At 40.2% G+C, this 25421-nt stretch overlaps 2 protein-coding genes across 3 annotated transcripts; both read left to right on the top strand.

Annotated features, from left to right (window-relative positions):
- Positions 1 to 911: 911 nt before the first annotated feature.
- Positions 912 to 10700, top strand: LOC140540716 (inositol-trisphosphate 3-kinase B). Its single transcript, XM_072663131.1, has 7 exons — positions 912 to 3364; positions 4862 to 4946; positions 5508 to 5721; positions 9034 to 9238; positions 9339 to 9440; positions 9982 to 10053; positions 10176 to 10700. The coding sequence occupies exons 1-7, from the start codon at positions 2483 to 2485 to the stop codon at positions 10509 to 10511; spliced, it is 1896 nt and encodes a 631-aa protein (XP_072519232.1). The 5' UTR covers positions 912 to 2482; the 3' UTR covers positions 10512 to 10700.
- A 722-nt stretch (positions 10701 to 11422) lies between these two features.
- nxf1a (nuclear RNA export factor 1a) lies at positions 11423 to 25412 on the top strand. Of its 2 annotated transcripts, XM_072663542.1 has the most exons (22): positions 11423 to 11649; positions 12437 to 12493; positions 13448 to 13655; positions 13803 to 13962; positions 14060 to 14143; positions 14555 to 14659; positions 14955 to 15035; positions 15128 to 15197; positions 15378 to 15466; positions 16419 to 16526; positions 16667 to 16776; positions 19234 to 19270; positions 21133 to 21201; positions 21297 to 21352; positions 21480 to 21587; positions 22686 to 22744; positions 23114 to 23229; positions 23332 to 23374; positions 23468 to 23540; positions 23738 to 23920; positions 24712 to 24772; positions 24903 to 25412. In XM_072663542.1, the coding sequence occupies exons 1-22, from the start codon at positions 11577 to 11579 to the stop codon at positions 24939 to 24941; spliced, it is 1989 nt and encodes a 662-aa protein (XP_072519643.1). In that variant the 5' UTR covers positions 11423 to 11576; the 3' UTR covers positions 24942 to 25412. The 2 variants fall into 2 exon arrangements, with proteins under 2 accessions (XP_072519643.1, XP_072519644.1); XM_072663543.1 differs by lacking the exons at positions 11423 to 11649; positions 12437 to 12493 and adding an exon at positions 12193 to 12371.
- The last annotated feature ends 9 nt before the right edge of the window (positions 25413 to 25421 follow it).

Genomic DNA, 25421 nt, shown 5'->3' with positions numbered 1-25421 from the left:
ATGCTTATCTGCTCCAGAGAGTCCTATTCTATTGGCAGTACTTCAGTAATTCTATTGGCAGTTTTACAGAAACTAGACAAGCTGTTTGTGTGTGTGTGCATTCACACCACTGTGTCAGCCACAGGTGCAACGTAAAGTAGCTGAATGCATTCATTAAAACAAGTGTCCACAAACATTAGGACATATAGTGTTCATTCAGTTTGTAGGTCTTCCAGTATAATATCCTGCCCTCATGTAGCCATTCTGAAGCTGCTAATCTGAGTGTGAAAGACTCAGGGGATTTTGGACGGTGTTATGAGCTCAGTCTTCTGCGCGGCCTGTCTCCATGCCGTAGGTTCTGTAATGCATGCTGGAATCGGCAGCTTTATTTGCATCCTGTGATATCACCAAGTTTCCACAAGACATGTGTGAAGACCTAATCATTGAAAATGTTGCAATATGATGTGTAAAGGAATGAAATGCACAGCAGGTATATAAAGCAACTCGAACCTGAAGTAAATTTACTCTTATTTTTTCCTGTACTTCCACAAACATCAGAGAAAATCATTGGCTGTAAGTTTGAGCTCCTGGTAAAGGCTTGCCTGCTTGAGTGACAACTGAGGATTTGCAGAATGTGGGTTTTCAAATCAAATACACAGATTAGGGTTGTGTATTGAAGTCTGTACTTTTAAGGGTACCAAACAATTCGTGTTGGTACAACCAGATCTCCTTCATTTCTCCTCTATCCAATATAACTATTAGAACCAGCTGTTTATAATATACTTGACATGCACCACTGTTACAATACATTTGTAATTGACCTATTAGGCTTATTAGACTTATTATGACTAATTAAGGTAATTATCCCAACCCTACCACCGATGAGCCAAAACATTATCACCACCCTTTTGGTCACAGAAGCATGGACTCTATCTTGGAAGGTACCCTGTGGTAACAAGTTAGCAGCAGATCCTGTAAGCCACCATGAATCAGACTTGTTCCGGTACAGCTTGAGATCTGTGGAATTTGAAGGCCCTGGTAACAGCGTGAACTCTATGTCATGTTGTTTAAACCTTTCCTGAATTATGTGTTTAGTGTAGCAGGGTGCCAAATTGTGTTGAACGAGACTACTTACATCAGGGCATATCATTGCTATGAATGAGTGCACCTGGTCTGCATGTTGAGGTAGGTGGCATGTGTCAAATTCACATCCACATAAATGCCTAGACCCAGGGATTCCCAGTAGACTGTTGCCCAGAGCATCATACTCAACTCACTCACCCCTCTGTGCCATCATTTTCTTGGGTACAAAATGTATCTGGCTGTGCCTGGCTGTCCAAGAACCAGTTCCTACGTTTGCATGTCCATTCTATGCACTTTTAATGGTAGATGGGTTAGCATGGCATCACTGTCCAATGAAAAACACATATCTCCTAAATGGTGACTTTATAGGAGAAGGCAAAAAAGCTCTCTAACTTTGAATGGAAGTAATTTAGAGCATTTCTGTTGGTCTATTCATCCAGACTTATTTACACAATGTACAGAGCAGCTGCAGGGTTCAAACACTATGTGTTTGGATGCGGTCTTCTTGGGCCCAGTACTTGGACCAGACACGATAGCCTTCATGACCCTCATGTATCAACAAGACTTTCCATTTTGGAGATCACCAAATCCTTCATCCAATATGTCAAATATGAGAACCAGCTTTTTGCTTAGACCTTGGCATGCACAATTGTTACAATTACCATTCGCTTTATAATTGATGCTGGGTGCAAAAAGGGGCCTAGCAGAACTATATACGAAAATAGTATTGATAAAATGTCCTGGAATTGGAGTTAGTGTCAAACTGGAAATGTTAAAGTCAGTCTAGGCTACACCTTTATATTGACACTAATACTAAATGAGGGACTACAACAAACAAACAAAAATGCAGACAACAAAAAGTACTATAGTCTAGATTAGGCTAAAGTCTGGACTTATAAGGAATTGGTTTATGAAAGCCAACATATTTTGCATCTCCGTACTGGCTGGTGCATTAAGTATGCTGACTCAGTTCATTGGGAGTCACTGCTGGAGCTTGTGGAAACTTCATGATGTCAGGGCATGCAAATTAAGGGCTTCAGATGTCGACAGCAAGCTTTCTGAGGGAACTGTCAGGTGTATTTTGGTAGGCTACTGATATGCCTGCAAACTCGTGTCCGGGAAAGGTGATAGAAAAGTGGATCTCATTTGTAAGAAGCACTGCAGATGATCTGGACATCAGACTTGGTAAATGAACTTCACCCTTCAGGTCATGATTTTTTTTTGTTTACTGTTTTAGCTTAATAATGAATTCTTCTATTGTTTATAGATTGCAAACAGTTTACCTTTCATATATGAGTAGTTCTTGACTGTGTGTAAGCATAGCATATCTTCTCATCTGTCTCACCAGACTTTCCTTCTAGATCGTAAGCTACTGGATTACTGGACATTACTGGCTTTCCTATGGATTGAACTTATCTTCATGAAAGGACTTAAGTTCTCCTTGAGAAATATGAGCACATCAACAATCATGTGTGATGAAGATGACCCACAGAGGACAATCAAGCCTGAGAAGGAGGAGAGTTTGGGGAACAAGGTGAGAGGAGAAGCTGAAAGAATAGACCTGTTTACTCCTGATTCCGCTCACCTTACAAACAGGGGGAACAACTTTACGAAGGAACCATTGCTCACTGGACGTAGGTCAAATCCCAAACTGGTATCTGCTCAGGCGGTGCTCTCATCCAGACTACTGCCAGAGTCTATTCAAGAGGAACCCATAACGACTCCAGAGAAGATGGAATCTAATGCTGTTCTGGGCCGCCCCGAGACCAACGGTACTGATGGCAGAAAGCCCACAGATGAAGAAAGAGTGGAAGAGGCAGGAAATACAATTGCCAAAGAAAGAACCACTGATGAAAAGGGCTCACTGCCAGAGAACAGTGAAGTGTCCAGAAAGAGCATGTGGAGAGCAGGACAGAGGGAGAGATGGAGGGGAAAGAGGAGGGAAAGGCTGGGAGGCAGCGTGGAAGACCTTGAGCAGGAAGCCAAAGCTGTTCAGAAAGAAAAAGAAAACCGTGGTATTAGATGGAGACACCCGCAAAAGCACTGGGGGTCTAAAGAAAGCAAAGATCAAGAGTCAGAAAAGGAGGACAGAGCAGGAGAAAGAGACAGAGGGCAATGTAGCATGGAGGGGGACTCACAAACCAGGGGATCGGCGTCACACCCCATTTTCTCAAGGGTCCTCGCTCACTCCCTTGCCTCGTCCTCGTCCTCCTCGTCTTCATCCTTCAACTGCTCCTCAGCAGAAAGTGATGAAGTGTTCAGTGAGGGAGAGGAGACCATCAAGAAGAAGGACGTTAGAAAGGTGAGACTGGCTGACTAAAACCTAGACAGCGTAACTCATTCATACTCAGTGCCAAACACTTCCACCACTGAGCCTGTCAAAAGTCTGGGGACATGCAGCCTTTCACAGTGTTTTCAATATGAATGCTTAATTTATATTCTACAAGAGAAGAAATCCTTATGAAAGTATTGTGACAGTGCTACCTTAATAATAACACCATGTCGTGAGGTCCGCACTCATAAGCCTTCCAGGTTTTTAAACCACATTTGAGACCAAATTTGAGATGTGAACTTTCAACAATTGAAAAGGAAAGCCAAAGCATCTACCAAAACTTACTCTTTATGCCACAGAAGATTCATTAAATAGACTCTCTAGAACAGATAAATTTGAACCTATTGGCTCCATGCCTACTGCCAGGAATGGGCTAGTGGCGTATAAAGCCCCCCAGCACTGAGCTGTGGAGCAGTGGAACTATTGCGTTCTCTAGAATGAGTGCTCCATCCAATACCTTTGGGATGCATTGGGATAATGATCATCCAACATCCTGACCTCGCTAACGATCTTATAGCTGAATGCAAGCAAATCCTCACAGCAATGCTCCAAGATGTTGTAGAGAGCCTTCCCTGACAGTAGATACAGTTACACCAACAAAAGCAGGATGACCTCTTTTCAATACCCTCAATAAATGAGCAGATGTCCCAATACTTCTGTCCATATGGTGTACATTCTGTTAACAATATGTTCTTATTTAATCAAAAACCAAGGGTTAGAATATTACTAGAACAAGAAAATGAGGTGGCCCCAAACATTTGATGAGCTGCTAGCATAACCATTGTATTCAAATATATTAACTCACCAGTGGGTCATGGCTTTCATTCATACTACAGTAACTAATACACCTTACAGTTCGCCTTAAGAATCTAATGTGGGTAATCAATCTGTACACATTCTTACACATGTATGTAAACAAACATGGAAATCGGGTGTTCTGTAAAGCTTAGTTTAGTTTATTTGGTTAAGATTTTTTAGGCCAAAGGAAAATAAATCCACATTCCTGTAAATGTAGTACAACTGTAGTTCCTGGGCAGGTGCGTCTGCTGTTTGGAAAAGCAGTATTTTCAGTAAGGCTCCCTCTCTCTGTCTCACGGTCAATTTGCATGGTTTTGAAAGAGAACCTTGACATCGGCCATTTGAATAAGCTATTTTGCATAGGCCTGTAGATGTAGATAGGGTTGTGATAGTAGCCTGTCTCAGTCAAATTTGAAATGTTATTTGCTAATATACCTTGTTTCAGCTGATGGAATGGTGTAAACCGCTAAATAGCGGTATTAACAATTATTACAATAACATTTATCTGTATCATCTTGAAAAACATCATACAAGTTGAAGATGAATGATTCTAGCTTGAGGAACCAACCCTTTCATGATTTGATCATTGTTTGGACCAGCAAATCTATCTGATCTGAATCTGATACACATCTCACAACCCAAGATAAAGATGACCTTTTCTGTTGGCAGTGTCGATCCTGGAGGACGTTTCTGACCATGATGCAATGGTCAAAAAGAAGGCAGAGCTCCTGGATTCAACTGGCTGGACATCAAGGCATGTGACCTATGCTTTTTTTTTATAGTGTGTAGTTAAAAGTGGCTTTCTCATTCTGCCAGTGCTCTACTTCGCCATTGTTCATTGCTCCTGAACCTTCTGTTCACACATTGTTTAACAATTGCTGTTTTTTTTATGCAATGTGTACTGTAACTGTCCACTTCATTAGAAACAGCTGACTTGATAGAAAACACCTTGTAGAAGACTACAGCAAATATTAGTGTACACACAGTTCCTCCAACCCCTTCATACTAGTCTAAACTGAGGTGTTTAAATATCCCAGCATCACCACTGTGCCTGATATACTCATTGCACTATATGTCTGAGTGTCACTGCTGTGCTGTACTCCACCACTCAAATAATACCTGATGAGCAGCAATTACTAATAGTGTAATAGTGTTCAACTATGGTAGATGTACCTGACACAAAGGCCACTGTGTGCAATGGCAATGTGTACAATGTAGGTGTACCTACAAAATGGTAACAAACGAATGGTGTGTATTATAAAGCCGCAAAATGCAGCACAAATACAAATGGTTCTGACACTGCCTGTGTTCCCAGGTAACATCCAGCTGGGTGAAGGTGGGGAGGTACTGAAGAGATTTAATGAAGTGGAGGACAGCTGCCTGCGGGCTCTCATGTCTGACCCTCTCTGCCGGTTCGTGCCTCAGTACTACGGGATCATCAGCAGAAACGGAGAGACCTACATCCGTCTGGAGGACCTGCTGAGTGGCCTCAAGCAGCCGGTCATCATGGACTGCAAAATGGGCATCCGGTATGCAAGAGCACCATTCAGTCAGTTTGATCTGCTTCACATAAAACCAAGGGGTTCATTCTGACTGTGTAAAATTCAGATCACACTGCATAGCCACAGATCTGGTGCCTAATCTGATTTAAAGGGCCTGTATTATGGAAAATTTTGCTCTTTCTGTAATATCACAAAAACTAGTGTAATTACATATCGGTACTGTCCATTGAAAAACATGTATCAGCAAAATGGAGTTTTAAAAAGGTTTATTCCAAGCAATTAAGAGCATTTCTACTGGTCTATTCATTCAGACTTATTTACACAGTGTTCAAACCATGGAAAAAAATTAATTGGACAGCAGCGATATACAGTATCTGCCTAATCACCCAACAGTATATTGTACCCCATCTATTCACATTTTTTGTATGAGATTTAACACAGGGCAGCCAATTAGAACAGAGAAAAATGACACATATCGCTTATAAAAATTATGACTGATTATTCGCAGTGATGAATACTTTTTCATTTTAATGTCAGCCCATAATATCAGCCAGTAAAATGACAGCCAATATCATATCATCATAAGTATCAGCTCCCCATAGTATCGGTGCATCTAGCGGACAATTTATTTCTTCTGCGTCGAATCTACACCGTAGCCTACATGTAGCTGCATACTCTACCCCATATCCTACACCATGGCCTGACCTGCACCTACCAAGAAATGTAACTACACATTGCGGCAACGCAGACCGCGACAACTGTGATAGGTCTGCCTGGTAGCATCGCATTTAGGCCTTTGCTGCCACTTGTACTTCAGATGGACGAACATGGATCATGAATTGTGTGAACACTAATATGAGATAAACGGTTGCACACAATGAACCAAATCATTAAGTCTACATGCGTTTCCTCCTTCTTGTCTCTCAGTGGCCGAACAAGCACAGGAAATTCACTTTCCTTCTACCTTAATCAGTTCAATGGCCTTATGTACTCTCATCTCCTCTGACATCTGGTCAAAGTAACAACAGCCATTAGCTCCAACTCCAACATAATGTGCTCAGTTTCAGCACGCCAAAGAAGTCATCACAGAGGCATAGAAACCCCATCGGCAGACTAGTGTTTTGCGGCGTAATTACAGAGCAATGCAGACGCACCAACCACTTTTGGTTCCATGAAGAATCATGCTTGTCATAAAGATGCGTGAGTGTGAAGAACCCTTTAAAACACAAACCCAAGAACTTCCTCTTGATGTAAAGGTTCTTTATCGATGTAATGGTCATATCTCTATTACAGAAATGGTTCTAGAAGTAACCAAAGGGGTTCTTCTATGGCATCGCTCAAAGAACCTTTTGTAGCACCTTTGTTTTTTAGAGTATAGCCACTTTTTCAGGCTATGGTGCTGATACGATGCAAAAGCATAAATCAGCCTCAAGAGTTCACTCCATCATCAGGTGATTAGGAGTTTGTAAGTTCAAATCCCAGATGGGAATCTGTAGCCAGGAGTCTAGGAGAGCATGTGTTAACAGCATCATGCAACCTAGGCAGTGCTACATGCTAAAGGTGAATCCCCGCCCACCACACAGGACAAATCTTCCAAGACTGCTTCCTTAAAGATATGTAGATTGATATCAGGATTTATGGATAAAATCTTTTTGAACGCAGTACTCATGGCAAACGTGGTACTCATGGATGCCATTTGTGATGTTTTAGCTATACGACACTACCGTGATGGGGGGAAGGTATGGCCAATTATGCTCTCTTAGACTCCCAGACACAGATGGCTGTGGCATCACCAGGGATCGAACTCACTAACTCCCAGGGCCATGTTTCCAAGGACACTACTCAGGTGACTTTGAGGATGGAGAGCATGTTCCAAATGCATGCTAGATGTAGTGTATTTTTGTAGTAAATGACAAAAACTGGATGTGCATAAGAACTTGGGGTTTTCTGACACCCAAGGTCAATTTCAACAGCAATTCTACATGTAAAAATGTAAATCGTTTAAAGCAAAAATGTGATCTGAAGTGATCCATTAAGGCTTACTCTATGTTCGGTATACAACACTATATGGACAAAAGTATTGGGACACTTGCTCATTCATTGTTCCTTCCAAAATCAAGGGTATTAAGAAAACGTTAATCCTGTTTTTGTTGGAGCAACTGTCTCTACTGTCCAGGAAAAGCTTTCCATTAGATTTTGAAGCATTCCTGTGAGGATTTGATTGCATTCAGTGACAAGAGCATTAGTGAGGTCAGGATGTTGGATGATCACCACCTCCACCTCATCTCTACCTCCCCAAATTGTCTCAAAAGTATTGGTTGGAGGCAATAGCCTTAATTGGGCCTCATTCAGCAATATCTTCCTAAGAAATGTCTTACATTTGTTCTTAAGAAAAGTCAACGTCAGGTTCATGATGTGCTTATAAACCATAGCATTGTCACATTGGCACAGCTATGCTCTCATAATGATGGATCCCATCGTCCTCGTAAACTGAACATATCCCAAATAAGAAAACATTGGTAAAAGTTTTTTGTATGTAAGTGGGTTGCATGAAGAGATTCCTTCTTAAGAATTGAAAGAGCTCAGTGAGGTCACTGTTTCAATGCATTCAGTCTCTCAAATCTACTACAACTAAGCAGGCCTGCACAAGGATAGCGACTGGGCCCCTAAAAAAAAGACTGTTGAATGATCTTTCCTCCTCTGCCACAGGTTTCCATCCTCCACATGACCTCTGCTGTACTGCACTTTAACTGTCTGTCTTGCATCACCTTCTTTTGATGCTGGTGAAACTCCTCTTCTCTCTTTTGGCCGAATGATTTGGAACTTCATTCACCTATGGATAAGGAACGTTACCTCAGTCTGAGTTGCCAGACATCTGGCATGGGCCTCCCACACAGGCTTTTGTTCTTACACATCATGTTGCATAACAGCCATAATTGTTATAATTATAGTGATCCATAAGCTTGCAGTTTCACTTTGGTAAGAGAGTAAGTGAGAATTAGGCGTTTATCACATTTTTAAACAAACCTTTTTACAGGTCTCTGGAGCTCCCCCTAGTGGCTGGGCCCATGAAGATTCTCGTGTTTGTCCTCCTGCATGGAGGATTTCATGTGTCATTAACCACTCATTTTGACAGCATGCTGCTTAACAACCTGAGGTGTTATCTGAGTATTATTTCCTTTGGCCTATTTTCCACTGTGTATACAGGACGGATCAGCAACGCCTCATGTTACAGATGGCAGTGGGCTGGATAGCAGTGTTCTGCTGTGTGTTTGTTTGTTTGTTTTCCTGTTGTTGTGCTCTACCACTGCCTTGCTCATGTTGCTGTTGTCCACACAGTACATATCAAGAGGAGGAGATTATTAAAGCCAGGACCAAAGCAAGCTTGCGGACTGATATGTACCAGAAGATGGTGAAAGTGGACCCTGCGGCTCCCACAGAGGAAGAAAACGAGCGGAGAGGTGTGACCAAACTGCGCTACATGCAGTGGAGGGACAGCACCAGCAGCACCACAACTCTAGGGTTCCGGATAGAGGCCATTATGGTACGCCACTAACTAACAGACTGCATCGCTATGAGATTGCTATGAGTTTTGATGCCCTCTCACAGTGGACATGAACTCTTGTGTTTGTTGTGTCTTTCAGATGGAGACTGGGATTGTGTTACGCGATTTCAATAAAACTAAAGCCAAAGCCCAAATCACAGAGACACTGTTACTATTCAGCAAGAGGCAGGGACACGTTCTAGTAGGTTGCCCATTTCAAAGCTTTCATTCAACTCTTATTGTCAACTGTGCAGAAATGACTAAAATGAAAGAGAAATGGACCAACACTATATGGCCAAAAGTTAGTGGACAAACGGCATTAGGCTGTGAAGCGGTAAACTGTGTTTCCTGGAGTAATGGAGCTCCATTCACTACCTTGGGGATGTGTTGGAATGGTGTTATTGGTCCAGAACTAATCATCTAACATCAGTGCCTGACCTCGCTAATGCTCTTGTGGCTGAATGCAATAAGATCCTGACAGCCTTTTCCTCAAAGTGTAGAAACAGTTTCTGAATCAAAGTGGGTAAAACTTTTTAATAACTCTGATTTCAGAAGAAAGATTGAATAAGCAGATATCCACAAAATTTTGGCCATGTTGTATATATCATATTTATATAGAACATAGAAGCAAATGTTAGAAACCTACAGCTAAATCATGTCACACAGATACACTTATTACCTACAAATAATGCCCTTCAAAATCTTTCTATGGTCCTTTTCTTTTGTTTTCTCATGTTTGTTAGAAAGCCTATCAGTCCAGACTAGAGGCTTTAAAAGAGACGTTAAAGGAGTCTGCTTTTTTCAGCAGCCATGAGGTGAAGCATAACATTTCCTATTTAATCTTTTTTTCACATTTTTTTACTCAAAAAATTATTCTTGAAAATATATTACAATTGTATCTCTTTAAACAATTTAACACCTTCTCTTTCCCCTCCAGGTCATAGGAGGCTCTCTTCTTTTTGTACACGACCACACAGGCAAGGCCAATATATGGATGATTGATTTTGGGAAGACCATTCCCACACTGGAAAATGTGCACCTGAGGCATGATGTTCCATGGGTCGAGGGGAATCATGAAGATGGCTACCTCATTGGGCTGAACTCCCTCATCTCTCTGCTGTGTGAGGCCATCAAAGAAGCTACAGGTCAAAACCCAGAGAGCCAAAACCCACAGATTAACCACCAGGAGACAGGCGACCGATGTAATCAACCCCAAACTGAGTCAACATCGGACTTGTTAAAAGAAACTGCAAATACCAGTCACCTTGTCTGATTTTTTTAACAGGCCACAGCTCATTTCGCACACAGAACTTTTTTTGAACGGTCTTTTATATGTCTTTTACACAGTCTGCCTGTGACTGTGATGTGAACCAACTGAACCAGGCTTATCACAGCTGGATTGTGGAATGCTACTTATTTATTTTTTATAGTTTATAAGTTTTTTTTATGTAAAAATGTTTGTGTTGACATATTGTGTCAATTTCTACATAAAGAATTAAGTCAAACAAATGTCTTTATATGTTGGTCTTTGTTTGTCTTACACAGCAAAAATTACCATGACCAGAAAATTACCAGAGATAAAAGTTTGGAATTAACTAAATACTGTCACACTAATATTTCTGAGATAATAATTTGTAGTTATTTGGTACTGAAAATAACCGGATATATAAAAGATATAAACTGTTCCCTTGATTTAACAATTAGTTCATAAAAATCATAATAGTTTCATAAAATCGTTTCCTCTATTTAACAATCCATTCTCTCAATTTAATAATCTGTTCCCACAATTTAATAAAATCGTTCCCTAAATTTAACAATTCATTCTCTCTATTTAATAAACTGTTTCCTCAATTTTATAATCTGTTCCCGCACTTTAATAAATCGTTTCCTCGATTTAACAATCTGTTCCCTCTATTTAATAAATCATTCCCTACGTTTAGAGTAGACGCTTTAGTTAAACTGACGAAAGTATCTATTTTTTATCGAGGGAACGCTTTATTAAATCGAGGGAATTATTTATTACATCAATATTTTTATTTTCCACATTGATAGTGCAGGGCTTCGTAGAAAAGAGCGCCCGTTTGTTTTGTGTATTGCCCAATCTGTCCACTAGGTGACGTCATTAATCATGCAGTTCAGTATCTAGGTGTGTTAACCGCTTTATCAAGTTGCTCTCATTTTCAACCGAGTGTGTAAGTTTAATGCACACACTTCTTTAGTGTGCTCAAGGCGAAAATGTAAAAATGCAGGTGTTTCTCTCGTTTTTACTTTAAATAAACAAACGTGAGCTCCTCTCCAGCTGAGTGAAAGGATCTAATCAAACTGATGTTCAGACACGATGACTCCGTTACGCAGATGGCACCAGAAACCTGCGGCGGTGAAGCGCGTTCGCCCATATTTCCCACAGCAAGGTAATGCATATTTAATTTTTACGAATTTAGTGTTTATACTTGCTTTATGATGCGTGAAGCCTAGATTTGTTGTGAACTGTGCTGTAGCCGTGCTAGTAGATCACGCAGCAACGATAAGGTAGCGCTAGCTCGTTTATTGAGTTAATTGAGCGCTAATCTCACTAGCTAGCACTACATGTGCCGCCACGCAGGAGCTGGTTCACATTTGCTAGTGCTATCACTGGAGGGAAATTACTACGCATGTTTAACAGCTTTTGTTTATGGTTTTCGTTTTTATTTTGATTACTTTGGAGTTTGTAGTGTTGCGGACCAACAAACTAACGTTACATGTTGGACGAAGTTTTTTTTTATTTTATAATTTTTTTTATAACTCATCAACTGACAAGATTTTTTGCAATTAAATAAAATAACGAAAGAGCAAGTATTAATTTCCACAAATATAGCTATGTTTTTATACGTCAGCAAACCCGGAAGCAGAGTACCGTCCTAAGAGGTGACGGTTAGTGTAGTTTTTTGAATGTTTGATTTTGGCGTTGTGCGCAGCCGCAGACTACACTGCCCGATCGGGTAGTTTAAATGTAGTTTGTGACAGCAAGGGTTTGTTAAAGTCATGCTTGCGTAAAATTATCGCCCGGTTCGTCTTTAGTCGTGAGGACCGGACAGTTTGTCAAACTGACGGCGTCCAGGACTGAATATGGCGGACGCTGGCCGCTACTACAGTGGTAAGTGTTAATAAACCCGTCTGAACTGAGCTGATGTTTGAACACAGTCTTTCCTCACTCTTTAGATTTTTATCAAGTCCCCGTTGTAAGAGAGGTCTGGATCAATGACAGCTTTCCGGGAGGTAAACAGATTAATGGCATTTGTGTTCATAGCTATATTCTGTCACTCAACTTGTTGTTGTTGCGCTGCCTTCTCCCAGTGGTGTAGCTGTTGTGTTTACTGTTGTTGCGAGGCGGACTGACTGACTGACTCACTGACTGTATGAAGTGAGTTACAGCTGGGCTTGTAGACTGTTATGAGGTCATTAACTCATTATAATAGCGTACATTAACACATCCTGCAAGACAGTGTTTACATTTAACCCTGTTTACATTTAACCCATTCTAGTCCAGTTAGCTACATTGCTGTGCGAAAGTCTTAGGCAGTCATGTACTGAGGTGGGTTACCTGTAAAATACACTCTTTTTGTGCACCAAAATGAATGCAAATTAATATAAATATGGCACTGACCATATCCAGCCACTGTAAATAGTGAGTGATTTCTCAAGGAGAGGTTAGCTGCATATAGTCATGCTGTTATTACTGTACTCCTTTTAAGGGCTTCTTTTTGGGTTTACATATATATTGTATTTTTTTCCATCAATATTTTTATATTTATTTATAAAATATATTTATAAATATTTATATATATATATATATATATATATATATATATATATAAAAAAAATATATATATATATATATATATATATATATATATATATGCACGCAGGAAGCTGTCTTAGGCTTTTTTTTTTTTTAAACAGTTACTGGTTATTCCACCTAGTGTGGTATGGACCCCTACTGAGGTAGCTGATGCAGCCTGTAGTGTGTTCAGCGTTAAAATGTAAATGGTAGCGTGTTTCATGGTCTGCCTTCTCATCATTCAGTACCGATGCTGTTTTTACATTAAGGTCATTTAAAATAAACATAGGGTTGTGGAAAACATTGAATAACAAGTACCGTTAAAGACAACTTTCAGGGTGCCCATCGAGAAACAGATGTTGAGCTTGATTTTGGTCTTTTATCTGGTCCAGAACACGACGACCGCGTGGGAGGCCCTCAGTTCCGTAACCGCAAGGGCCGCGGGTCCTTCAGGGGTCGTATTTACAATGACCCAGCACGACAGAGGCATCGGGGGGGTCAAGTGGGAGCCTTCGGCCCAGGACCCCGCAGCAGGCTTGAGGATGAAGACGGTGATGTGACCATGAACGATAGCCAAGATGGGGCGTCTCAGCGGAGATTGTATGTGGTCTTTGTTTGTCAGTTTCTCTCATGGCACTTATAACCTTTGTGATAAAGCTGTGTTTTTCTGTTAAACACTTTGTTAGAGCAGAAAAGTAAGCACAGAAAATCTTGTTCTTGTTTTTTGTGCATTTTTCTTCCTTTTAGCAATCCCTATGGAAGGCCTATCCGAAATCGAGACAGAAGAGGAGGTGGAGGGGGGTATGGTGGACACAGGACAGGGGGAGGAAGTGGATTGTTGGTGGATACAGCAAGACTGGGTGGTGGAACAAGCTCTGAAAAGGTCAAAACTTGGTTCAAAATAACGGTAAGACATTATTTATCTGAAATGTCAAGGCGGCAGTGGTCCTTTTTTGCTGGCCTGGTAAAAGAAAGTGGAATTGAACAATGACTACTCTTAACAGATACCCTATGGCAAGAAATATGATAGGAAGTGGCTCCTGACTGCACTGCAGAATCTATGCCCTGTACCTTTTACTCCAATACATGTGAGTAAGCTCTGAATGCATATTGCAGTCATCACAGTTCTTTTCTAGTCTTAGTTGAATTGTATTGATTGTAAGAGTGTGTTAAACTACTGTTTAAATTTGACTTATTTTTAATTATGTATTTATTAAACTCTCATTCATTTGTAACCATACAGAAATGTATGCAATATTGTCTGCAATATTAGTGGCCTTGTTTTACAATTTATAAAGACCTATAAATCTGCCAGGGTGTATATGAACAGTGAGGTATGCAGAATTCCAATATGTAGTCAAGACATTGCTTTAACCACTGTGTTCGCAGATCAGTGAACACTTGACAGTTATGTTGCCTATACTGTGTGAGTAATAGAGTGTGATGAATGTGGAATTGCATGTCTTTATATGTGTGTTTATTCCCCGGCATGCATACAGTACTCCACGGAGGGGAATAAAGTGCAGTTTTTCCTAGAAGATGCCACATCAGCCAATGCTCTCAGCAAAATCACTCGCAGGATCACAGATACTGAAGGATATAAGGCATGACTTTTTGTGAGGGGGTTGTTTGATGGGGCTTAAAAAAAAAAAAAAATAGTATTATTATATATGTTTATTTTTGGTTGTTTTGGTAGTTTTTTAAAAACAGGATGTGCAGTATTTATTAATCCAAGGGGGGATTGTAATTGTGGTTATCAAATCTCATTTGCACACTCAGATTTCATTTTTGCAATTATTTTCCACTTTAATATTATTGGACAAAGTATATCTTGAACATAATGAGGTGATATCTCATTATGTTCAAGATATCTCTTCTTTTCGCCCCCCCTCTGTTCAGGTGGTTGTATTCACAAACCCATGCTCTCCTCCTTCCTTCCTCCAAAGTGACCTAAAAGAGCAGGACTTGGAACATGTAAAGGTCAGAGAGCAGTCCTTAGTTAATCTATTTTGCCCAGAAAATAATCTAAAAGTCTGTATAATTAATGTAGGTCCCTTTTGTATGTTTTTTAGCAATGCATGTCCAAGCGTTTTGATCAGTCAGAGCAGCATCTCGATCTGAACAGCATTCGGACTGATCCGGGTAATCGTTCTGTTTTGTGTCTGTGAAACACAAGTGCACTTTAATACACATTAAGGCATGTCTTGATGTTAAAATGTTAAAATGCATGGCAGAAGAGCAGAAACAAACCAAAGAGGAGTGCTTTAAAAGAGAGGGAGAGAATTGAATTGATTGGACAATCTGATTTGACGTCTTTCTTAGATTTGGTGTCTCGGAACATTGAGATGATTTTGAGCCGCAAGAGTTGCATGCAGGCTGTGGTAAAGATTGTTGAGGCGAATATTCCAGAGGTAAGTCTCTAATGCTGATCTCCAGCAACAGTCATTTTATGTCTGCAAGTTGCACTTTTACTATTCCAACCACTCCCAGTGGTGTTGAACATTTTCATAATGAATGATGAAATGGTGTGGATTCCCCCCCCCCCATTATGTAGCAGTGGGTGTCAACCTTCTAAATGTTGATGCTCCCATTGGGGGCAGTGGTGACATGAAGCAGAAAACACTAACTGACTCCTTTCTACCCTGATTACTCCACACTACTCTGCAAGTGGTGATAACCAGTGTCCACACCATTATGGATAGAAGAATGATGGGCAGTGTAAGCTCACAGGTACTATATTAAACGGTCAGTTCTCTAAATAATGGAAATACCATGTAAGACCAGGTAGACAGGGCACCAGTAAAGTAGTGAGTCCAGTTTTAGTAAATTGTGAAGGATGTGGGACAGTACCCTCTGAACAACTTCTTGTTTTGGGGGTTTAGGGTGAGTAACTATTCTGTATGTTTACCTTCGTTTTATGGTAACATACACTCATTACTTTTGAATGCATCCTATATTTTAAAGAGTGTATCTACCTTCAATATCTACTGGTGTCCTGAACTCTCAGCACATTTGAAGAATACCAGGTGGGGGATTGGTGGGGGACAAAACATTGGCCCTACATACATTGCTGCTGCTATAAATGCGTGTGCTCATTCGGAAGATAGGCACCCACTGCTATGTAATAGTGAAGGAAATCCCCACTATTTAATCATCATTTATAGTCCAGATGCAGCAGAACTCAATTTTCTTCATAACCTCTTGGGTTGCACTGGCCATGTTTAGAAGGCAGAACATTTAAATGGCTGTTGTTGGACAAGCCAAAGCCATGCTTTAGCTGAAGAATCTGCAGCACTTCTATGAGAACCATGAAGAGAAGGTCATTAACCTCACCACTGATTCAGCTTTCTCCTTCATCTTCAGCTGGTGTGTCTCAACCTAAGCAATAACAGGCTGTTCAAGCTAGACGATCTTGCGGAACTGGTGAACAAAGCACCCAACTTGAAGACACTCAACTTGTCCCATAATGAGGTGACATTTAAGCACTGCCCCATGACCCCTGACTAATACAGTTCTCTTAAATTCACAACTAAACCAAATTTCTGTATATTATAAAGAAAATATTGACAAATCTAACCCTAATGATTTCTTTTTCTGTGTTTCTGCTGTAGCTAAAGTCTGAGCGGGAGCTGGACAAGGTGAAGGGTTTTAAGTTGACGGAGCTGTGGCTAGATCGCAATCCTCTGTGTGACCACTTCAAAGACCAGTCCACATATATCAGGTCAGTGCCTTCCAACGTTGTAGCAAACACAAAAGTCAAGGTCAGTCAGGGACAGAAGACTATAAAAAAAAAGATATGGGGCGCTGTTCTGGCGACATATTCATATCTTGTGGTTAAATAGAAATATAGAATCAAAGAGATATTAATGGATATGCCTCATTTAGTCAAGATTTTTCCTTGGTTGAATCTGGGATAACAAACCTACATTACATATTAAAATACACTGTTTTACCACAGAGCAGATGTCAGAGTTGTGCAGTGGTCTTGCTGAGTCCTCCACAGGGGCCAAATTCAATGGATAAACGATACTTATGAATCTGTTTTGTTTTGTCATTAAAAATATGTACAGAAGCTAAATGAACTGGATGCCTTGCAGATTAAGGATTTAGTGTAAGTTAAGTTGGTAATCAATTGCTAAACTCTAGAATGACCTGAATTACTATTTTTGTGTGCATGTTGATGGATGTGAGTGTTGGAGAAAGTTCTGCAGTTGCTTGTTTTCTAAATCATCCATGTGCTGTTGACTGTCCTCTCACTCTCAGCTATGATTCTACAGCAGAACTGCAGCAGTCAATGCCCTCTTTTGGGACCTGTTCTGTTCTGTGTGTTTTGCTTTCAGCTCTCTCCCACAGGAGTCTGGGTATGTGTGTGTCATTCTCTGGAGACTCAGTTAAACATGAAGTTGACCCATTCCACTATAAATAACCATTTGCACTGTAATGATGATGATAGCCCAGTCTTGGACATGTTTCAAGACAGTTGAATGATATTTGAAAATAAAGAAGTACAAACCAATGGAAACCCTGACCTTGAAGAGACTTGCTAATCTCAGATTGGACCTTGAAAAACACAAAGCGATATGACTATATCTGCAGCGGGATCTGTCCTGTTCCTGTTTCCATGCTACACATTTTACTAATTCAGTGTTGCTTTTTTATTCCCTTTTCCCCTCCCCTCATGTTGTCCCTCCAATCAAAGCACTGCTTTGGCCAGTAAGGAAGGCTGGTTAGCCAATGACGGGTAAGATCCCACCTTCTGCACCTGGGGCAACCTAAGGCAGGCACAGTCATAATAACTGGCCAGAAAATGCATGAAATGTGCACTCAAGTGGAGGAAGTCCAATGGAAGAAAAACCTGAACTTGCAAAAGAGTTAATCTACATTGGGTGAAAGGAGGTGAACTGGTCCATGCAACACCAAAGCAGTTCAGAACATTCACAGTGTTTTGGAACAGCCACCCATGGTGTCCATGCAACATCTGACCTGAAGAGAACCAAAATCTCCAAAAGGAACGATGGTGAAAAATGGCCGTGTAACATGATTCACTTCAACTGTCTTGGAAACAAACCTCAATACAAACGAAACGCTTGGTGTGTCATGGCAGCTTAGCTTCCCAATGTAGCGACATAATAATGACTCAACATTTAAAAGCTGATTATGAGCTTATGAGTGAATCAGTTCTAGCTGAAGAGAATAGCTTCTCTAGTGGAGCTGCTGAGGTCAACTTCACTGTTCACATCTTTCCCTTCCAAATCTCTCTTGTCTGATTGGTGTGGCCTTTACAACATCACCTTTTTTCTCCACAGCTTGCTCTTACTGCTGGGACAATTGATGTAAACGTCTCCCCTGTTTCTTTCTGTCAGATATCAATATAATTTTTTTGTCTTTGTGTCACTGTGACATCCTATTGATTCCTAATAAATGCCTTTTTTCCCAGTTTGCAAACCACTTTGTCTACAGCACATGTCCCTTTTCTCTCTTGACTTCTTCTTATGTTGCAGCTCAGTCAAGTTCCTTGTCTGTGTTTTCCATCTCATATACCAATGTGTCTTTACAGCTTAGTTATGACCCGTCTGTTCTGTTGGTGCGGTCTTGACAAGCCAGTCTACTGTCATCTGTACAGAATGTGTGTGTGTGTGTGTGTGTGTGTGTGTGTGTGTGTGTGTGTGTGTGTGTGTGTGTGTGTGTGTGTGTGTGTGTGTGTGTGTGTGTGTGTGTGTGTGTGTGTGGATTTCTTTGTGCATCAGACACTGTGGGTTTTAAAATATGTGTTTCTCTACATATCTGGGTGTAGGTGGGTGGCAGCGGCCGGTAAGTGAACTCTGGGTTTAAATGAACTTGACTGGGATAAAGCATGTGTTTACATGAGAGTGACAGGCAGACGATGACCTTCACCTGATCAGTACATCATTAAATTAGTTCTTTAAAAAAATAGACACAGATATAACCTAGAAATGACAAAATAAATATTATCTCATTAATTCAGTAAGAAACAACATGGAAACACTAGAACCTTCTGTTATGTCCCTGTTATTCCTTTTTAGTAATTCAGGTTTGATTTTGCTGATCTTTATTATTTTAGTATGTATGTGGCTGTGCATTAATTGATTTACAATGCTTCACTAAAAGGTCAGAGCTAATCCTATGTTCTTCTGTTTCATCCTCTTCATGATAACAGTGCTATTCGGGAACGATTCCCCAGGCTCCTCAAACTGGTGAGATCTACCTTTCTAGTTTCTTATTTCCCTTTGCTTCGACATCAGACAAATCTAAACAATATTTAGGCCAAAATTCATTGACCAGCCCTAACACGAACACCACCTCCTTTCTTTTTTACACTCATTGTCCATTATATTAGCTCCACTTATCAAATAGGAGCAGTTTGTAGGTAGTCTACAATTACAGACTATAGTCCATCTGTTTCTCTGCATACTTTGTTAGCCTCCCTTTACCTTGTTCTTCAATGATCAGGACCCCACAGGATCACCAAAGGGCAGGTATTATTTGGGTGGTGGGTCATTCTCAGCACTGCAGTGACACTGTTTTTACACTGTGTTCACTCTATTAGACACTCTTACCTAGTTGGTCCACTTTGTAGATGTAATGTCGGAGACAGAAGCTTATTTGTTACTGCACAGCTTGTGTTGGTCATCCTCTAGTCCTTCATCAGTGCTCACAGGAAGCTGTTGGCTGGATATTTCTGGATGGTGGACTATTCTCATTCTGGCAGTGACACTGAGGTATTTAAAAACTCCAGCAGCACTGCAGAATCTGATGCACTGCTTGACACACACTAACACACCACCATCATGTCAGTGTCACTGCATATCCAAACACCTGCTTTGTGGTGGTCCTGTGGGATCCTGACTATTGAAGATCAGGGTCAAAGCAGGCTAACAAAGTATGCTGAAAAACAGATGGACTACAGTCTGTAATTATGGTTGATCAGTGAATCGTAGATATTGTCAATACTTTTAAAACACTGGTCAACTATAGATGGAGGGAGCAGAAATATTTGGATTTAGTGCAGTGTGTGGCATAGGAATAAAACTCATAACTCGAGCCACCACTGGCTATTTTTTGTCCATTTCGAATGTTCTCATTACAATTGCACTATACAGGGAGTGAATTCTAAGATTGCCTCATTATCAAAATCCATCAGCACAGGTCACGTAACCACGAGTGGCTGAGCCGTTTTTAAAGCCACTGTTAAAATCTCCATATGCACACACACTTTTAAAGTTAATAATATATATTAAATATTGTCTGCTTTATCTGTTGCGTATGAACAAAAATGACATTTAGCTCATGTAGTGTGCTAAGCTGTTCACGTTGTGAGTGCTCCCTTGAAGACCTCAAAATCAAGCTCAAATTCCACTTTACCATTGGACGCATAACATTAAATAGCAGATCTACTCAAAGGTGCCCTGAAACGTAAATATGTTAAATCTCCGCTAAAAATGGACCAATCAGTGTTTTTGGGGATGATGCCGATCACCTTTCAGGGCCTTTGTAATGTTCTGTGCTTTGTCTCTCATTGAAACCTGCTTTAGTTTTTGGAACCAACCATATTTAAAATGCTGTTAAACTCCATGAATTCTGGAGTTTGTTGTAGACCTGCTCCTGACACCAGTCCGCAACTGGAGCTAAACTGGATTAGGCTGAGATTAGGGGGGCAGGTTGGGAGGTCTGATTAGGTTTTGGATTGTGGTTAAGGTTAGGACTAGGGCCAGAACGACAGTTAGGTTTTGGGTTAAGGTTAGGATTAGGCTTAGGAAGATAGTTAGGTTTTGGGCTGAGGTTAAGATCAGGACTAGGGCCAGGACGACAGTTAGGGTTTGGGTTGAGGTTAAGGTTAGGAATAGGGTCAGTGTCTATGGTTTAGTTTGGGATTGAGGTTAAGGTCAGTATTGGGTCCACGGCGAATTTTTTTTTTTTTTTTTTTCTCTAGTCACAACTATTGTGCATCATAAAAAAAGTGTTGAGATATTGAGTTCTATGTACTTGACAATGTTTAGACCATATTCATATTTTTCTGGCCTTTTTTTTTTTTTTTTTTTGCACTGTTTAACCTTAGGACGGCCATGATCTTCCTGCACCGATAGGCTTTGATGTCGAAACTGGTACTACAATTCCTCCCTGTAAGGTATGTCCTCTATTCATTCACTCGAATTGTGTTGAATATCAACAACTGAATGTTTTCAATGAGGTGTGTGCGCACATGCATTCTTGTACTTTCAGGGCAGCTACTTTGGTTCTGATGAAATCAAGGAATTCATTCTACGTTTCCTGCAGCAGTAAGTCTATACTCCTGGGATTTTTAATCGTAATTGTTTTTTCTTGCTCTGTTTTACTCCATTAATGTTTATTATATAGACTGGTATTGTTATTGTAATATGCTGTCCTGTCCCTGTTCTGTGTCAGATACTACAGTGTGTATGACTCCGGAGACAGACAGTCTCTACTGGATGCCTATCACGAAGGGGCCTCCTTCTCTCTCAGCCTCCCTTTCTCCATGCACAATCCGTCCAGGTATTTGGTCTCTTTAAATGCCCTACATAATACGCAACTCGCACCCAGTGTTCGTTCTCTCTCTCTCTCTCTCTCTCTCTCTCTAATGCAAAACCGCTTAAGCCAGCTTAGTGTGTGTATGTATTGTAGCTTTACAGTAGAAAGAAAAAAAAACATTACTTTCAATGGAGATCAGTGTAAAAAGATTTTATTCCAAGTAATCTTAGGGGTATTAGTTCATTCTTCTGCAGCGACTAATCAACGACCAAATTAGCTGACAACTTTGCATTTAATAGTCGATTAGTTGGTCACATTATCACGCATGTTTCTTGTTCTAACTAGGAATGCTTTAGGATGCACATGAGCCACAATTTAAACGCCAAAGTTTAACCATGACGATGGGGAATACAGTTTTACTAATGCAGTTACATCTTCCAGTAATAATGTCCTCAGTCTGAACGCTGAGCTGTTGTTCATCACATGAACATGTGGACGAAACCTTTACAGAGCCATAAGGCAAAGATTGCTTGTTTACACCACATGCGTAAGAGGGTCAGTGATATTGTGGCTCCGGCCAGGCACTCATACAAACGCAGTAGTAAGACGAAATACTTTCAAACTGAAAACTAAAATTACTGTCCTACATTTGTCTTTTTCCTGATGATTCAAAACATTGGAATGGTGGTAAAAAAAAATTATATTTATGCTGCTATTTTGCACATCCTTGGGTTTACATTTAAAAGGAAACTGATACTGGAGTTGTATTCATCTTTAACATGAACAGAAAAGTTAAAACAGTGAATCTATTATTTTTCATTTTTATTGTCTGGTTAGTTAGCAATGCCTGAAACAACCTTAAGCTAAAAGCTGGTAGCTACATTTTTTGGTAATTGAGTGTTTCATAAGAATAATAACTGATTGAAACAAGTAATCATTGCTAGATTATTGTACTATTTTGAGATAATCGTTTGTTGCAGCCCTAGTCCATTCCTTACAAAGTGTTGCAATGTAAAGAACAACTACCAGATTCATTCTGTTAAAAATTCAAAAATGGAGATACAGGGTTTTTGTATGTCCACACTCTTAAACTGCTTCTCTGGCTTTTTTTTACTGTCCCAGGTCTAGTTTGGGAGACTATCACAAAGATAGTCGCAACCTTAAGAAGCTCAAAGACCCGGGTGAGTGTTGACAACATTTTAAAATAATTTTTTTATAATTATTAGTATTTTGATCCTTGGACACAATTGTAAGTCATTTATGACATTGTACAATTTCTTTCTTCTACTTCATGTTTATGTGTTTAGTGCTTTATCCTTGCCCGGTTCTGTGCTCTTTTGTGCTGCTGGGTCCCAGTTCTGTGGACTGGAGACCAATCTTTTATAGGTTATAAGTTAGACATCACTTATACATGTTTGCAAGATTAAAGTAAGATGTAACTGTCAAATAATTCAGGCAACATGATGTGTGAGGAGAGCTAAACCAAAAGCATGTTGAGATTTGCTGATGGCTGCGTCTTATATGTTTCTCTTTTTGGATGTTCCTCCCAGCTGCACGGTTCCGCTTGTTGAAGCACAATCGATTGAACGTAGTTGCCTTCCTAAATGAGCTCCCACGGACTCAGCATGACACAGCTTCTTTCAGTGTGGATGTAAACACATACACTGTGAGTTCCTGTTTAGTTTTCTTTCTAATGTCTTCAGTAATTCTCAATGCTTTTGTCATCCAGCTTATTAACTGTTCTTCTCTCTTCCTGTCTTTGTTGCAGCAAACCTTGCTGGCATTTACGGTGAGCGGGGTATTTAAGGAAGGTATGTATTACAGACCTACACAGCCTTTTACAAGTATTGGACTTCCTGTCCATAATAGTTCTCCTCAATAAACTGGTATGTGTTCTCTTGTAGTGGATGGCAAGTCAAGAGACTCTGTTCGAGCATTCTCTCGGGTCTTCATCGCTGTCCCAGCCCTAAATTCTGGGTATGAGAAGGAGAATTGTCTTGTTGACAGGGCTCTTTGTTGATGTTCTTCTAGTAAAATTTGTAGTGCAATTAGTTTGATTTAATACGATTATGCCTCTTGTAAACATCCAGCTTCTCAGCCCCTTTGCATAAACTTTCATAAATGAAGAGACGCTTCTTCTCTTTTTTTTATAAATGCCTGTGTTTATCTTGTAGGTTGTGTTTGGTCAATGATGAGCTTTTTGTGAGGAATGCCACTACTGAGGAAATCCGTCGTGCGTTTGCAGCTCCGGCCCCCACGCCTTCCAGCAGCCCTGTGCCCACTCTCTCTGCCCCCCAGCAGGAGATGCTCTCTGCATTCTCCCAGAAGTCTGAGATGAATCTTGAGTGGTCCCAAAAGTGAGTAGACATCTTTTATAGGAATGTTGTAAATATGTAAAATGAGTGAAAGTAACGTATGCAGATGTTTTCAGTTAGTGCAGGTAACATCCTACCATGCATTGTGATACACTATATGTCCAGATGTTTGCAGACACACTCTTCCAATGAATGCATTGCACCTATTGCTGACACAGATGTGCAAATGCACGTGTACACAGCTTGCCTAGTCCCTGTAGAGATGTATAGAGTAGAATAGGACTCTTTGGAGCAGATAAACATGAACCTGTTGGCACCATGCCTAATGCCAGACATGGGCCAGAGGGGTATAAAGACCTCCGGCATTAAGCAGTGTGTGTTCTCTGGAATGATGGTGCTCCATGCAATACTTGGGTTGGGGTTGGGGATGAGGTGAAGTGGAGATTATCCAACATCCTGACATCACTGTTGCTGAACGCAATCAAATTCTCACAGGAATGCTCCAAAATCTAGTACGAAGGAATACAAAAACCTCTCTGTGTCCACCACTCTAGTACTTGTATATACATTTAACTGATCAGATCTTTTCTGAGCTGCATTGATGCTGTCTGGTAGCCAGGACGGCTTGGCAACGTAGTAAGACAATATATTGTTTTGTCCTATTCTCACTTACTGTATCTTATATCCCAGTTATTTGAGTAAAGTACACTGCTCAGTTGGATGTTAATTGATGACCTCATGTTATTAATGTATCTGTCCATGCTTCCAAGAGCTCATATTGTACCCACCTTGCTTGATTTTGTTAAATGTCGTCTTCTTTTTGTTTGCATCAGGTGTCTGCAGCATAGTGAATGGGATTTCAACCGAGCTGTTCAGATCTTCACAGAACTTAAGGTATATCCAAACAACCTTCTGCCTAGCAATAGTAGTTTATGTTTTAGTAACACAGTGTTACAAATATTTTACAATCATAATTTTAATGTCTTCTCTCTTTCCCCCCAATTGTTCCATCAATCTCTCCTAGGCTCAGGGCTCCATACCAGAAGTCGCTTTCATAAAGTGAAGATTGATCAGCGTAGATTTGTTTGTTGTTCAGAAAATCTGATTGCTGTGAGAGGGAAAAAAAGAAGAATCAGGAACTTGTTTTTTAGGATTTTTTATTAGTTTTATTTTCAGTTTGTTTCTTGACTTTGTATTGCACCTCAAGCTGTACTGAGAATTTGAAACACTAAGCACTTCTGTTCTGTTACAGTTGTATTGTAATTAATTCATTTATTTATGTTGTTGAACCCCTTGTTTACAGTTTGAATTTCTTATGTGAGATACAAGTTCTCAAAATAAACTAGTTATCTCACAGGCTCTGTGTTGGAAACTTTTTTTAGTTTTTTTCTCAATGCTGGCATGACTGTTGTGCTTATTGTGATTTTAAAAAGGTGGCCACTACAATGATTATATCACTTGGCAAACCATGACAAAGATCTCTACACGTCTGAATCAAAATATGAATAGTAATAAATATGTCTATTGTGAATTATATTGTGTG

The sequence above is a fragment of the Salminus brasiliensis genome, chromosome 19 (assembly GCF_030463535.1).
Source record: "Salminus brasiliensis chromosome 19, fSalBra1.hap2, whole genome shotgun sequence".
In the NCBI taxonomy this organism is placed as follows: Eukaryota; Metazoa; Chordata; class Actinopteri; order Characiformes; family Bryconidae; genus Salminus; species Salminus brasiliensis.
The sequence above is the reverse complement of the archived record's forward strand: the minus strand, read 5'-3'. Positions and strand labels throughout refer to the sequence as shown.

Coding starts and splice junctions, on each gene's coding strand:
- LOC140540716 (XM_072663131.1), top strand. CDS start 2,483: ATGAAAGGACTTAAGTTCTCCTTGAGAAATATGAGCACATCAACAATC. Junction 4,947..5,507: donor TCAACTGGCTGGACATCAAG/GCATGTGACCTA, acceptor CTGTGTTCCCAG/GTAACATCCAGCTGGGTGAA. Junction 10,054..10,175: donor CTTTTTTCAGCAGCCATGAG/GTGAAGCATAAC, acceptor TTTCCCCTCCAG/GTCATAGGAGGCTCTCTTCT.
- nxf1a (XM_072663542.1), top strand. CDS start 11,577: ATGACTCCGTTACGCAGATGGCACCAGAAACCTGCGGCGGTGAAGCGC. Junction 16,777..19,233: donor GACCAGTCCACATATATCAG/GTCAGTGCCTTC, acceptor TCATGATAACAG/TGCTATTCGGGAACGATTCC. Junction 23,375..23,467: donor GAGCGGGGTATTTAAGGAAG/GTATGTATTACA, acceptor GTTCTCTTGTAG/TGGATGGCAAGTCAAGAGAC.